We start from the raw sequence: 12,527 nt of genomic DNA on the forward strand, positions 1-12,527 counted from the left end.
AGCAGACACAGAGAACAGACTTACGGACATGGCGGGGGGAGGAAGGAGAGAGTGACAGTATGGAGAAAGTAACATGTAAACTTATATTACCATATGTAAAATAGATAGCCAGTGGGAATTTGCTGTATGACTCAGGAAACTCAAACCAGGGCTCTGTGACAACCTAGAGGGGTGGGAAGAGGTGAGAGGCGGGAGGGAGGTTCAGAGGGAGGGGACATATGTATACCTACAGCTGATTCATGTTGATATTTGACAGGAAACAACCTAATTCTGTAAAGCAATTATCATTCAATTAAAAATTGTTTAAAAAAATATGTATTGCCATTTAAATACTTTCTTCCCTATCCCCATTTTTTTTCTTTCTGTTTTCTAGGGAGACAGGAGCATGTTTAGTTGTGTTTGTTGGCAACACAAGTTGCCTCCTCCTGGTCTTCATTTTTACATCAAGAATTGATGAAATAAAAGGAGGAAAGTGTTAGAGCAGATTAAGAAATAGCCATCTTAACATTTATACTTTAATCCCTAATATAGGTGGTGCACACTTTTGAATGACTACATTTTTTAAATGACCTGAGGCAACAATCTGATTTTTATTAGAATACTCTTGCAGAGTGCGTAGCACATTCTATAAACTCATGCCCCGTGTGTATACACACGCACACACACAAAACATTTTCCAGTTGACCACTTGGTGGCAGGAATTGGGAACAAGTGTCTCATTGCTTTCCTGGTTTTCAGAGAGCTTTATATAGCTGCTTTGCTGGGGCTCTTAGGACTGAAAGTAGGGACTTACACAAGAGGTTGTCTGCAAAATTGCTTGACAGTACTGTCCTCTGGTATTAGAGACTGAATCTATTTTTTTTTTTTATTGTTTATGTTTAATTGAAGGAGAACTTCTTTACACTATTGTGTTGGTTTCTGCCATACATCAACATGACTCAGCCATTGGTATACATGTCCCCTCCTCTCGAACCTCCCTTCTGCCTCTTACCCCTTCCCACCCCTCTAGGTTGTCATAGAGCCTTGGTTGGAGTTTCCTGAGTCATACAGCAAATTCCCACTGGCCATCTACATGTTTCCATGCTACTATCTCCATTTGTCACCCTCTCTTTCCCCGCTCCCCCATGTCCATAAGTCTGTTGAACGAGACTGAATCATTAATACTAAGTCATTCAGTGGGGACACAGTCAAGCACTTGTTAAACATTATATAAACAGTTGGCCCTCCAAGGTGTTCATTACAGGGCCCACTCTTGGGCAGGGTGGGAGAGTGGGGAAGGTCAGTCTCAGAAAGAGAATAGTCACATCCTATTAGCCCCCTTCCCCCAACCCCTGGCAACTACTAATCTCTCAACCACTTTCTCTTTGGATTTGCCAATTCTGGGTGTTTCATGTAAGTGGAATCATGTAATACATGGTCTTACATGTGCTTCTTTCTTTCAATATGCTTCTTTCACTTAGCACAATGTTTTCAAGGTTTATCTATTTTGTGGCATGCAACAATATTGCATTCCTTTTTTGACTGAATAATATTCCATCCTATGGATATACTACATTTTGACTATTAGTAACAATGAAGCTATGAACACTCATTTACAGCTTTTTGTGTAGACACACATTTTTATTGAGTTTATACCCTAGGAATGGAACTACTGGATTATATAATAACTATTGAATTGACAATATGCCATAGTCTGTTCTATAGGCCATCAGAGCTCCTATCAGTTAACTCTTAAGGCTTCTGCAGTCCCTTCTACCCCTTCAACATAAGAATAAAATCTGGAAAATCTTAAAGACAGACCCTGAATAGAGAGAAAGCTAGTCCATTCACTTCTCTTGTGATTATCTGTCACTGCTTCTATTTTGGGAGGATGGTGCCCTACAGTATTCTCTCATCCTTAAAGGATCAAGAATTAGTCTTTCAGGGACTTCCCTGGTGACTCAGCAGATAGGAATCCACCTGCAGTGCTGGGGCACAGGTTTGATCCCTGGTCCAGGAAGATTCCACATGCCGCGGAGCAACTAACCCCCGTGTGTCACAGCTACTGCAAGGACTGAAGCCTGCCCACCTGGAGCCTGTGCTGCACAGCAAGAGAAGCCCCTCAGTGAGAAGCCCACACACCCCAGCAAAGAGCAGCCTCCACTTGCCGCAAGTGGGAAAGTCTGCACAAGGCAACAAAGACCCAGCACAGCCAAAAATAAATACGTATAAATTTAAAAAGCAAAAACAATTCCTCTTTGAGATTTAGTGAGACCTTAAACTTTACCTTTGGGGAACAGAGTCTGCAAAGTAGCTTTTCTTTTAGTGCTTTAAATTCAGTTGAGACTACTTTTTAAACTGTTAACTAAATTTAGCTATGCGTATAGGTATATACATGTTTTTGTGATTCCTTTTTAACAGATCTTCAGGGCTTATTCCATAAGACTGGCCAGGATGTGGATGGGAAGCTGACCTACCAGGAAATCGAGGACACCTTAGAGTCTGTTGGGCCAGAACCAGAGCGTTTAAGAGAGTTTGATTCTGATGGAGATGGAAGATACTCATTCCTGGAGCTGAGAGCAGCTTTAGGTGTCTAGCCTCATCAGGCTCATTTCGGAAGTGGATGTATGCTGTGGACTACCTATTATCTGCTCAGTTAACAAAAACAACCCTTCTACCTACCCATCAATCCTCCAGTCCTCCAAACTACAGTAGCAGACACATTGTCACCTTTTAACTTGTTTGAAAAAGCTATATAAAAGTTATTTTTTTAAAAAAGACCATTTTACTTATTCAGAAATCTATGATTTCCTGAAACCAGTAAGATCTTAATTTTAAACTTGCCGGAAAAAAAGTCAAGCCCTCTTTTTTTCTCTTTCCTTTTTCTGAGGGGAGGAGACCTTATCTTTTAAAACTGGAAAATGTGTATATAGAGAGACTAAGCCACCTTTTATATTTCACATAAATTTGCCTTAAATTAGCTGCACTTTATACAGACTCAGAAAATGTCTTTCCTTTAACAGATAGACCTTTTCTGTTTGTAAATATTTAAAGTGAAAGAGTTGTGCATATTTTGTGAGAAGTGGGGAAAATGGTTTGAAACAGGATGTGAACAAATGACTTGTTATTAAAAATTGCTAATCTTACCTGGTAGCAGCTTGAAGCTATGTCCCCGTCTCCTTAAGACATCTTTAGGTGCTGCCATGGGGTGTGGCCTGGTGCTGGGGGAGTTGATTTAGGGAGTGGACACTGTGGGAACAGGGCTGCCTCTAGACTCAGGAAGGTAAGATCTGGCTATTTGTTCTGTCCTCCCATCCTGTGAACCAGAAGTCTTGTTGGGGATTTTCTCATTTTAATCCTGTTTCAGGGCTTATATGCATAAAAAGTTAATCCAGTAGGAGCCAGGTTTTCCCCCCTGAGTGAACTAGATTATCTTCCCCCACCCATCCACTCAAGTCTACCTTTAAGCTCTAATCGACTTTCACCTCTGATACTGTCTCCATTCTGAATGGCAGGGCCGCAGTCCCTTGGCCACTATCTCAGCCTGGCTACTCAGGAACTATAGAGGAAAGCGCTGCCTCTAATTCTGATCCAGGAACCTTCTTGAGATTTTTAACTGGGGGCTAACCAAGAACCTAATGTGTTCCTCTGTGGGCTGACTAAGGCCAAAAAGGTTGTAAAATGAAACACCTGAAATCATATTACATTTCCTTACAATTGCAGCTCAGAAATAACTAGAGGCTTTCTGTCCAGAGGATTCTGTCCAGAGAACATGGCAGGCAGGCCTGGAGTAGGGGCTTCACATGATGGCAGCAAGTTTTTTCAAATTAATATAAGCAAGTATAATCCTCCCGTTAAATACTTCTGTAGCCCTGGTACTAAAGGTCCCTGGACTAGAAGGAATTGTTTCTCCATGTCACCTATGTTTGTGCTATGTTGATCTTAGAAGCAATCTTCAGGCTACACAAAAGGGAAACTGAAAAATTTAACTGTGCTGTCGGCCAAGTCAGGGAGAAACTAGAGAAGCCTTGAGACTTCTTTGGTAGGGTTTGTTTCCATTTTCACTTTGTCCAAGTTTCCCTGTTAGCCATGGATACAGTTGAGCACCTTTAAATGTTTAAGGGCTGGTTTTTTTCTTCATATGATGTTCAGCTTGGTGTTGGCTAACCTTTCTTTTTCCCTAGAGATATTAAAATGTAGAGTTAAGGCAGGATGAAGTCTTTTCCTATGAATGTGTCTGCTTACCTCATTATGGCTCATGCTTCTCTCTAATTGCTTTGCCTATCTGTGCTATTTTATGTTCTTGGAAAGGTTTAAGTATAGTATAAAATTAGTCTGGCACTTGAGGTAACTTGAAGATACTTACTCTTCTGGTTGCCTTTCATGCCCCCCTTTTTTTTAATATATATACCCTTGCAAATTTTGTAACAACCAAATAAAATTCTAGCAATAAATTATACTGCTATATTTATAATATATATTGTACCATAAATAGTATGTCTGTACCTGGAAGGTATTTTTTTTGAGATTTGATTTATAAGAAATATACTTGAGGGTAATGTAGCTTGTCCTTTTTAGTTTCAAATTCTTATTCATAGGCAAACACTTTGAGGACACCTTTACTCTTTGTATGTACTTCTCTTTTGCATCACCTGTGCTTTTCAGTTTATCCTCTGTGCTTCCCACCTCGAGGTGGATGGTACCATCTTCTCCCCTACCAAATTTGGCAGAGGTGTTCCTCTACACTCTCAGACCTGTGAATACCCTGTCACACCACCTGGGAAAGTGCTATATCTCCCAGGCAGAACTAGGACATCTTGAATGCCTTTGTTCTAAGTTAAGCATATTTGTCGGCTTAAAAGAAGAATTCCCATAAGCCTATATTGTTCATTATTTTTTTATTTTTAATTGGAGGATAATTGCTTTACAATATTGTGTTTGTTTTTACCATACATCAACATAAATCAGTATCGTTCAGTATTAATTTGGGATTTTTTTTGAAAGTTGTCTTAACTTACCCAGCCTATGTTGATCTGTAATCAAGCCTAACCTGCCACACCTCAATCCTGAGAGGAAGACTGAGTAGAATTAGTAGTTTTGGTTTCGGTTTTCATTTCAAATGCTTTTTTATCTCTTCATTCTGGCAGCTCCTACTGCTTTCCTAAGTTACCCAAGGCATGACTTCTTGGTCCTGTTTTTCTTTTGCCGTCTATCTGGTATAATGTTTACCTAGAGAGACTCCCCCATAAATCGAGGGGCAATATATTAAAGGAAGAGAAGACTCGAAGACAGAAACTGGCTTAGATCCCTAAATAGTAGTGTTGTCTTACAAGCAGAGAAGGGCCTGGCTCTTAGGGTTGTGTCTGTTACAGCCCAGCTGAAGAGTGGACACCCTCCACCTGCTGCTAGTTGCTTTCCCTGCCTTCGGCATTCCCTCACTTTGTTGCTGGACGGAGCCCTATCTGCCCCCCTTCTCGCTCTGGTCTCGGCGGTCACAGTTGAAGATTTTGACTGAGATGGGCTCATACTCATAATGGCCTGTTGTTGAGTTGTTTTTAGTGACAGCTTTTGTTTGCTACACACCTCATTGTCTTGCTTACCAACACAACACCAGTAAGATGTGGGTCCTCTCTTTCATATCCAAACCAGAACACATTTGGGTATTCCTGAGACTTTACAGAGCATATATCGTTTGTTATACGAACCTAACCTACCTTGTTCTTTTCTCATATTAAGAAATGTAAACCTACTTTGCTTTAGTGGAGCTATTTTGGTAATGTTTAAGCAGTTTTGGTTCTGTTTAGGGAGTGAATTCAAGATTTCCATCACTTGATTTGGGCTTTGCTAATTTCATATCAGTAATAAAACCATTTTAATTTATATAAATTAAACATTGCTTTTTTCTTCCACTGTGTCTATGATTAAAGGCTCACGTGCCCCCCCCCCCATTACTAAGAAAAAAAATCTACTTTGATCCTTATTTTTATGGACTCCTTCCTCCTTTTGGATGCAAAGCCTAACAGATGGTGGACAGAAAGTAACATTGAAGAATCTGCAAATTTGCCCAATTTGGGCTGAAGAAATGAAGGCGTTTTGGCATCTGTGGCGATGTGGGCAGGGTGAGTGAAGAGTAAAGCCCCTGACTCTGCATCAGCCAGGGAAGTTCCACTTAGACCTGCTTTTTATTTTGAGGTTCACTATAGGAGCATGTTTACAGGAAATATTCCATGTCTTCAGGAAAAATGAAGGAAGAAGGCTTGAAATCCATTGCAAGATAAGGATCATAGAGGAAGAGGCTGGGGCTTTTTTCACACATAAAATTTTTTTAATTAGCTCTACATGGTTGCTAGATTCTGGGATTACACACACACACAATCTGGGAGGCCTTTCCTCTAAGGAAAAACTATACATAAAGACTAGCTCATAAGTACGGTAAGGGGATTTTCTCATTTCCAAAGTGAAGGAAAATTTTATATCCTGGAGCAGAACTAGGTTTTCTTAGACTTGAACTGGGATCAAATAGCCAGTATTATCTTTGTCTCTCCTTTTAGAATAGTTTCCAGAAGATGCAAAAAATAATATTCACATGATGGAGGAGCCTGGTAGGCCGCAGTCCATGGGGTCGCTAAGAGTCGGACACGACTGAGCGACTTCACTCTCACTTTTCACTTTCATGCATTGGAGAAGGAAATGGCAACCCACTCCAGTATTCTTGCCTGGAGAATCCCAGGGATGGGGGACCCTGGTGGGCTGCCGTCTATGGGGTCGCATAGAGTTGGACACAACTGAAGTGACTTAGCAGCAGTAGCAGCAGGATCTTAACTTTGGGAGAAGCCATGAATCCCTTTAAGATTTAAAAAAAATGGGTACTTTTAGGTTCATTGGCCAGCCCTCTGCCAAGTCAATCTGTGAACCAAGTTAATAATGCCCTACACACAGAAATCATTTTCCAAGAGTGTTCAAAAAAGACATTAGGGAATGGGGACCATGGTGAATGGTGGAAAGATCAGGAACTTGGATGCCAGGCAGACAAATTTGAGACTTTGCAACATGATATGATGGACTTCCCTGGTGGTCCAATGGCTTAAGACTGTGCTCCCAATGCAGAGGGTCTGGGTTCGATCCCTGGTCAGGGAACTAGATACCACATGCCACTACTAAGAGTTCACATGCCTCAGATAAAGATCCAGTGTGCCACAACCAAGACCCAGCATAGCCAAAATAAATAGTTTTTAAATGATATGCGAAATGCCCTTGGAAACTCTTAATCTGTAAGAGAAAGATTGTGATATCTGTTTGACAGTGTTCCTGTATTAGAAATAATGTAGAGACAATACATCATAGATGTTAACAAAGAATGTAATTCAAGCAGCAGTGCAGTGTGGTTCATGGATTTCACACTGACTTGTTTTGGCCACTATGAATCACCATTGCTCATGCATCCTTGGTGACTGTCACTCTGTGGCTGTGCTCAGTGTCCCACAGAACAGCAGTGCCTTTGGGCACCTAACCGAGGGTCTGGCACATGGTTTTATTCTGAAATAACAGAGGGATGTTGAGCCCATCACAAGTACTGGTTCCATGTGTCTCCCCACAGTCATTCCCACTGGTGTTGGTGAGACTCTGACCTTTAGCTTGGTTTGCAAAATGCCCTCCATCAGACACTGCCCTCCTAACGACAAATTAGACACATGGAGCCTTTGGACTTTTTAAATCTTTCATTAGGTGACATCCACATGGGCCCTGGCCTCGTGTCAATACCACCTCCCTGAGGTCAGCTCTATTTCCTGTTCTGCCCAGGATACCTCCAGCTCCCATCCTCAGTGAGAGGAGGCTACAGTTCTGAAGCAAAGGGCTTGGCATTCAAGCAGTGGTCCCCCTGGGCCATTGTCGGGAGGGAATTGAAGTGGACATTCCTTTGAGGACAGATGGCCAAAGGGTAGGAAACTGAGTGGTTCAGCATCGGGGGTAGGTTGCACAGGGAGAGGGCAAAGGGCACCTCCTGAAAGATGGGAATTGGGAGTGGGGAGCTGGCCTGGGGCCGCAGCACTGGGGAAGAAGGTAGGGGCTGCTGTGGTGCCAGCTGCACCGCAGGATGCAGGGGGCCGGGGGCCTCCACCTCGGGGCTGCTATCTTGAGCAGCATAGCTCCTGCTCTCCGGGACATCCAGCTCCGAGGGGCGATCTGAATTCTGGGTGTCAGTCGCAGTCTTGGTGGCAGCAGGGGGAGGGCCAGTATTGATGGCTGCGTTCATGCCATAGTGCCGTCGCTTGTTAATCCAGTACAACAGCGGGCTGTAGGTGAATGTGGCTGCTCTCATCACCTCCACCCACTCCTGGGCACGCTCTTCCCGCCGCACGTTCTTCCTCCAGTGCAGAAAGAGAATGCAGCTGCCAGTTACCACAGAACACAGCCCCAGGAATCCAAAGTACAGTGACACCCACACTAAAGGCAATAAGAAAAAAGAATAAGCTGGCTGAAAGGTGTAGTTTGGGGAGTCTCGGCTGTTTCTCATTCCTCTCCTTAGCCCTTTCACCAATCGTCCCCTCCACTTATCAAACCAATCAATCCTAAAGGAAATCAGTTCTGAATACTCAATGGAAGGGCTGATGCTAAAGCTGAAGCTCCAATACTTTGGCCACTTGATGCGAAGAGACCACACATTGGAAAAGACTCTGATGCTGGGAAAGATAGAAGGCAGGAGAAGGGGGTGACTGAGGATGAGATGGCTGGATGGCATCACTGACTCAATGGACATGAGTTTGCGCAAACTCTGGGAGACAGTGAAGGACAGGAAAGCCTGGTGTGCTGCAATCCATGGGGTCACAAAGTCGGATGACTGAACACAACTCCTCCATTTAACCACTCTCTCAATTCCTTCCTTTTCTTCTCATTGACTTGCCTCATCATTCTTTTATTCAGTCAAAGCAGAATTTTCAGAGAGCTTAAGAGGCCACCTTTAGCCCTTCACAGATAAGGAAAGTAAGGTCCGGAGAAGCATGACTGCCCAGGCTTACTCAAGCCTCTGGATCCCAACCTTGGCCCATCCAAAACATCAGAATAAGAAGCCTCACTGCAGGCAAAGACCATCAAGAAAGTAGCAGTTTACCAGTGGATGGGACACCAGTATCCCATCCCATTTCACCAAACCCTAATCATTCAATTGAGATGGTCCTGGGATATTTTCTGGGTGGGCAGAGATACATGGCCTCTGCCCTCAAGAAATCCGTAGTTTTCTAGAGTAAACCCTGTCCTAACTCTTTAATACTCTTCCATGCAGGCAGTCATCACTCCCATTCAGGCAAAAGGTCTTCCCTGAGTGCCCCCAAGCTTAAGGGCACAAAGCAAGCGGCAGGGGTTTGGGGAGGAACCACATTTACCACCAGGGAGGCTGAGGTCCTCCCTTTGGGAATCCATACAGTCAAATCTTGGTATCTTACTGGTGCCTCTGGGGAGAGGGAGCTCACCTACTCATCTGTTTAGCCAATAGGAGACCCCAGAATGCCCAGACCCCATTGTTCCTTAAAGGTGGGTCACTGAGTTCCAAACACTGAGCATCCAGGGCCAGCATTTGTAAAGTCTAATGGAAGGAAGGGACTCCAGCAGGGATGTTTCCTGGACATTGTGCACCTCTACTGCTTCTACCAGGGCCTGACCCACACTCTAAATTATTGGTCCTGTACCCCTGACCCACAGAGCAGCCTCCAGGACAGGGCCCTAGGTCCCTCAGCGGCTTGTTGTGTCCCTAGGCTTTAAGTAAAAGTTGATGGATACCTGTCCCGAATGGGGCCTGGGACAGGGTACACCCAGAGCAGTGGGCAGCCCTGACCTCAGGTCTTCTGGCTTCCCTGGTGGCTCAGAGGGTAAAGCATCTGCCCGCAATGCGGGAGACCCTGGTTCGATCCCTGGGTTGGGAAGATCCCCTGAAGAAGGAAATGCAACCCACTCTGGTACTCTTGCCTGGAAAATCCCATGGATGGAGAAGCCTGTAGGCTAGAGTCTATGGTAGGCTACAGTCTATGGGGTCACAAAGAGTCGGACACAACTGAGCGACTTCACTTTGACTTTCACTTTCCTTGGCTCTTACAATCTCTTTTGTTTAATTACCTTCCTTCAGCCAAGTGTTGGCAAGTGTTTCTGGGGCATCTGGCCCTATGGGAGCTTCCCACCATCTGTCCCTACATCTCTTTCCAGCCTCACCTTCCTCCTCATCCTTCATACACGTTTCCCTTCTGACCAGGTGACTCTTCAACAGACCCTGCCCATTCCCATCTCTGGAGCTTTGCTTACACTGCTGCTCCACCTAGGAGTGCCCCTCCCCACTTCCCCCCTCACCCCGTCCTCAAACACCTGCTTATCCTTCAAGGCTCAGCCCAACACCCCATACTCTGTGACAGACAGTTGTTTCCATCAGCTCCCAGAATTTCACCACATCCAGTTTGAAGGCACTTTGAGAGTTGTCTAGTCCAACTCCCAGCAGATGCTTGAGTCCTAGAAGCAGATCTCCTCTATGCACCAGTAATCCCTAGGAACTGCTTGGGTCAGGGACTTGCTCACACCTCCTGAGGATATGGGCAGCTCAGAAAGCTAACTAAGCCCAAGTCAGCCTCCATGTAGGTTGCACAACTAAGCTTAGATTGGCTCCTTGGCACCATCTAATTACTTCCCTCTTTAAGCCTTCAGCATGGCACCTAGGGATAATTAGCATAGATTTCTCTCCTGGTTCCACTTAATCTGGGCTCTCCTTACTGGCTCCTGCTTTTCAGTCTCCTTTGCTAGTTTCCCTTCTTTTCCCTGATCTCTAAATGTCAGGTGCCCTAGGACTCAGTCCTTAGCCCTCTATCCACATTCATTCCCTCAGTGATCTCCCCCAGACTCATGGCTTTAAATATCATAGCTACACTGTCAATTCTCACTGTTATACCTCCAGCCCAGATCACTTCTCAGAATTTTAGACTCATATACCCAAAAGCCTGACTGACATCCCTCCTAGCCAGTCTATTAAGTTATCTCAAACTACCTCGTCCAAAACCAAACTCCTGATGGCCAATATCTACGCCAGCCTTCCTCCTGTGTGTAAATGGAAACTTCTTCCAGTCGTTCAGGCCAAAAACCTGACAGTCATCCTTGATGCTCTTCATTCTCTCACACCCACATTCACTCCAGTAGCAAAATCTTTAGGCTTTGCATTCAAGACATGCCCAGAATCTGACCACTGTGCCATCACCATCGCTTTAGTGCAAGCACCATCCTCTCTCACCTGGTCTCCCTATAGACAACCAGCTGTCCTTGATTGCCTGGGATTGAGGGAGTTTCCAGGACATAGGACTTTTGATGCTAACATCAGGGAAATGCCAGGTAAACTAGGACAAATTAGTCACCCTTAGGACAGCTTCCATCCTTGTCCCCCATGGCCTATATTCCACCAGCAGTCAGAATGATCCTTTTTTAAAGTGGCGCTTATAAGCTACCCACCCCAGTATTCTTGGGCTTCCTTTGTGGCTCAGCTGGTAAAGAATCCACCTGTAATGCAGGAGTCCTGGGTTCCATCCCTGGGTTGGTAAGATCCCCTGGAGAAGGCAAAGGTTACCCACTCCAGTATTCTGGCCTAGAGAATTCCATGGACTATACAGTCCCTGGAGTTGCAAAGATCGGAAACGACTGAGCTACTTTCACTTTCTATACTCAGAACCCATAGTGACTCCCCATCTCACTCAGATTTAAAACCAAAGTCCTCAACCAAAGCCTACAAAGCCCTGAAAAATCAAACTGCCTGTCCCCATGCCTCCTTCACACAGTCACTTCCTTGCTGTTCCACAAGCAGGGCAAGCATGCTCCTGCATCAGGGCCTTTCCACTTGCTGTTCCATCTGGAAGGCTCTTCCCCCAGATATCCATACAGACCATGCCTCATTTCCTTCAGGTCTCTGCTCACATGTCGCTTTATCTCTGTCTCTCTTAGCCTGTTGTTTTTTGCATAATGTGTTATTATCACCTAACATTATTTATTTATATTGCGCCTCACCCTACTAGGACGTAAGTTCCATGAATTACTGTAAACAAACACCTAAGAATTTCAGGCAGTCAACGACTCTGAAAATAAGATGGAATAAAGAATATAAAGTGATGTGGGTGCATCAAGAAAAGTCCCTTTGAGATGCTCTCTTGTGAACTGAGCCCTAAATGATGAAAAGACAGCCATGTGCAAAGGGAGCAGCCAGTGAAAAGATGCTAAGGCAGGTACAGGCCGGCACACTTAAAGGACTGCTGATCTCTGAGTTCACCACACTACTCCCGGCACAGGCCAGGGCCTGGGGCCCATCTCCAAAAGTGCAGGTTGGGCTGAGCAGAGTTGAAGTGCTGTCCCTGCCCCTGAGAGGTCCACCATCCAAGAGGGGTTTCTATCAGGTAAGCCCCAGAAGGGAGGAATTTCTTGAGGACAGACTGGTGCCATCACAGGGGGCCTGCTCCAGGTGAGACACAGGTATTGATGTCACTGTCCAAGTCCAGGGGATGAAGAAGATGATAGCATTGGGTGGAGAGACAGCG

At 44.6% G+C, this 12,527-nt stretch overlaps 2 protein-coding genes across 4 annotated transcripts in view; one reads left to right on the top strand and one right to left on the bottom strand.

The window, feature by feature from the left end:
* EFCAB14 (EF-hand calcium binding domain 14) overlaps positions 1–3,125 on the top strand; it is a 36,226-nt gene extending 33,101 nt beyond the window's left edge. For both annotated transcript variants that reach the window (XM_025288801.2, XM_006052513.3), the window contains one exon: positions 2,401–3,125. In XM_025288801.2, coding sequence (XP_025144586.2) covers positions 2,401–2,576 — 176 coding nt within the window. In that variant the 3' untranslated portion in view covers positions 2,577–3,125. The remainder of the gene's footprint in view (positions 1–2,400) is intronic.
* A 4,557-nt stretch (positions 3,126–7,682) lies between these two features.
* Positions 7,683–11,508, bottom strand: TEX38 (testis expressed 38). 2 transcript variants are annotated; one of them, XM_025288802.2, is made up of 2 exons: positions 11,455–11,508; positions 7,683–8,424 (listed from the first exon to the last, which is right to left on the bottom strand). In XM_025288802.2, exon 2 carries the CDS (start codon positions 8,297–8,299, stop codon positions 7,814–7,816), a length of 486 nt encoding a protein of 161 aa, XP_025144587.2. In that variant the 5' UTR covers positions 8,300–8,424; positions 11,455–11,508; the 3' UTR covers positions 7,683–7,813. The 2 variants fall into 2 exon arrangements, with proteins under 2 accessions (XP_025144587.2, XP_006052576.2); XM_006052514.3 differs by lacking the exon at positions 11,455–11,508 and adding an exon at positions 9,360–9,439.
* Positions 11,509–12,527: the final 1,019 nt, after the last annotated feature.

The sequence above is a fragment of the Bubalus bubalis genome, chromosome 6 (genome assembly GCF_019923935.1).
Source record: "Bubalus bubalis isolate 160015118507 breed Murrah chromosome 6, NDDB_SH_1, whole genome shotgun sequence".
NCBI classification, from domain to species: domain Eukaryota; kingdom Metazoa; phylum Chordata; class Mammalia; order Artiodactyla; family Bovidae; genus Bubalus; species Bubalus bubalis.

Bases quoted from the DNA above. Each gene is read 5' to 3' on its own strand.
- TEX38 (XM_006052514.3), bottom strand. From the start codon at position 9,396: ATGGATTCCCAAAGGGAGGACCTCAGCCTCCCTGGTG. The intron at 8,425-9,359 runs GTAAATGTGGTT...TATTGCCTTTAG, and splicing joins GGACCTCAGCCTCCCTGGTG to TGTGGGTGTCACTGTACTTT.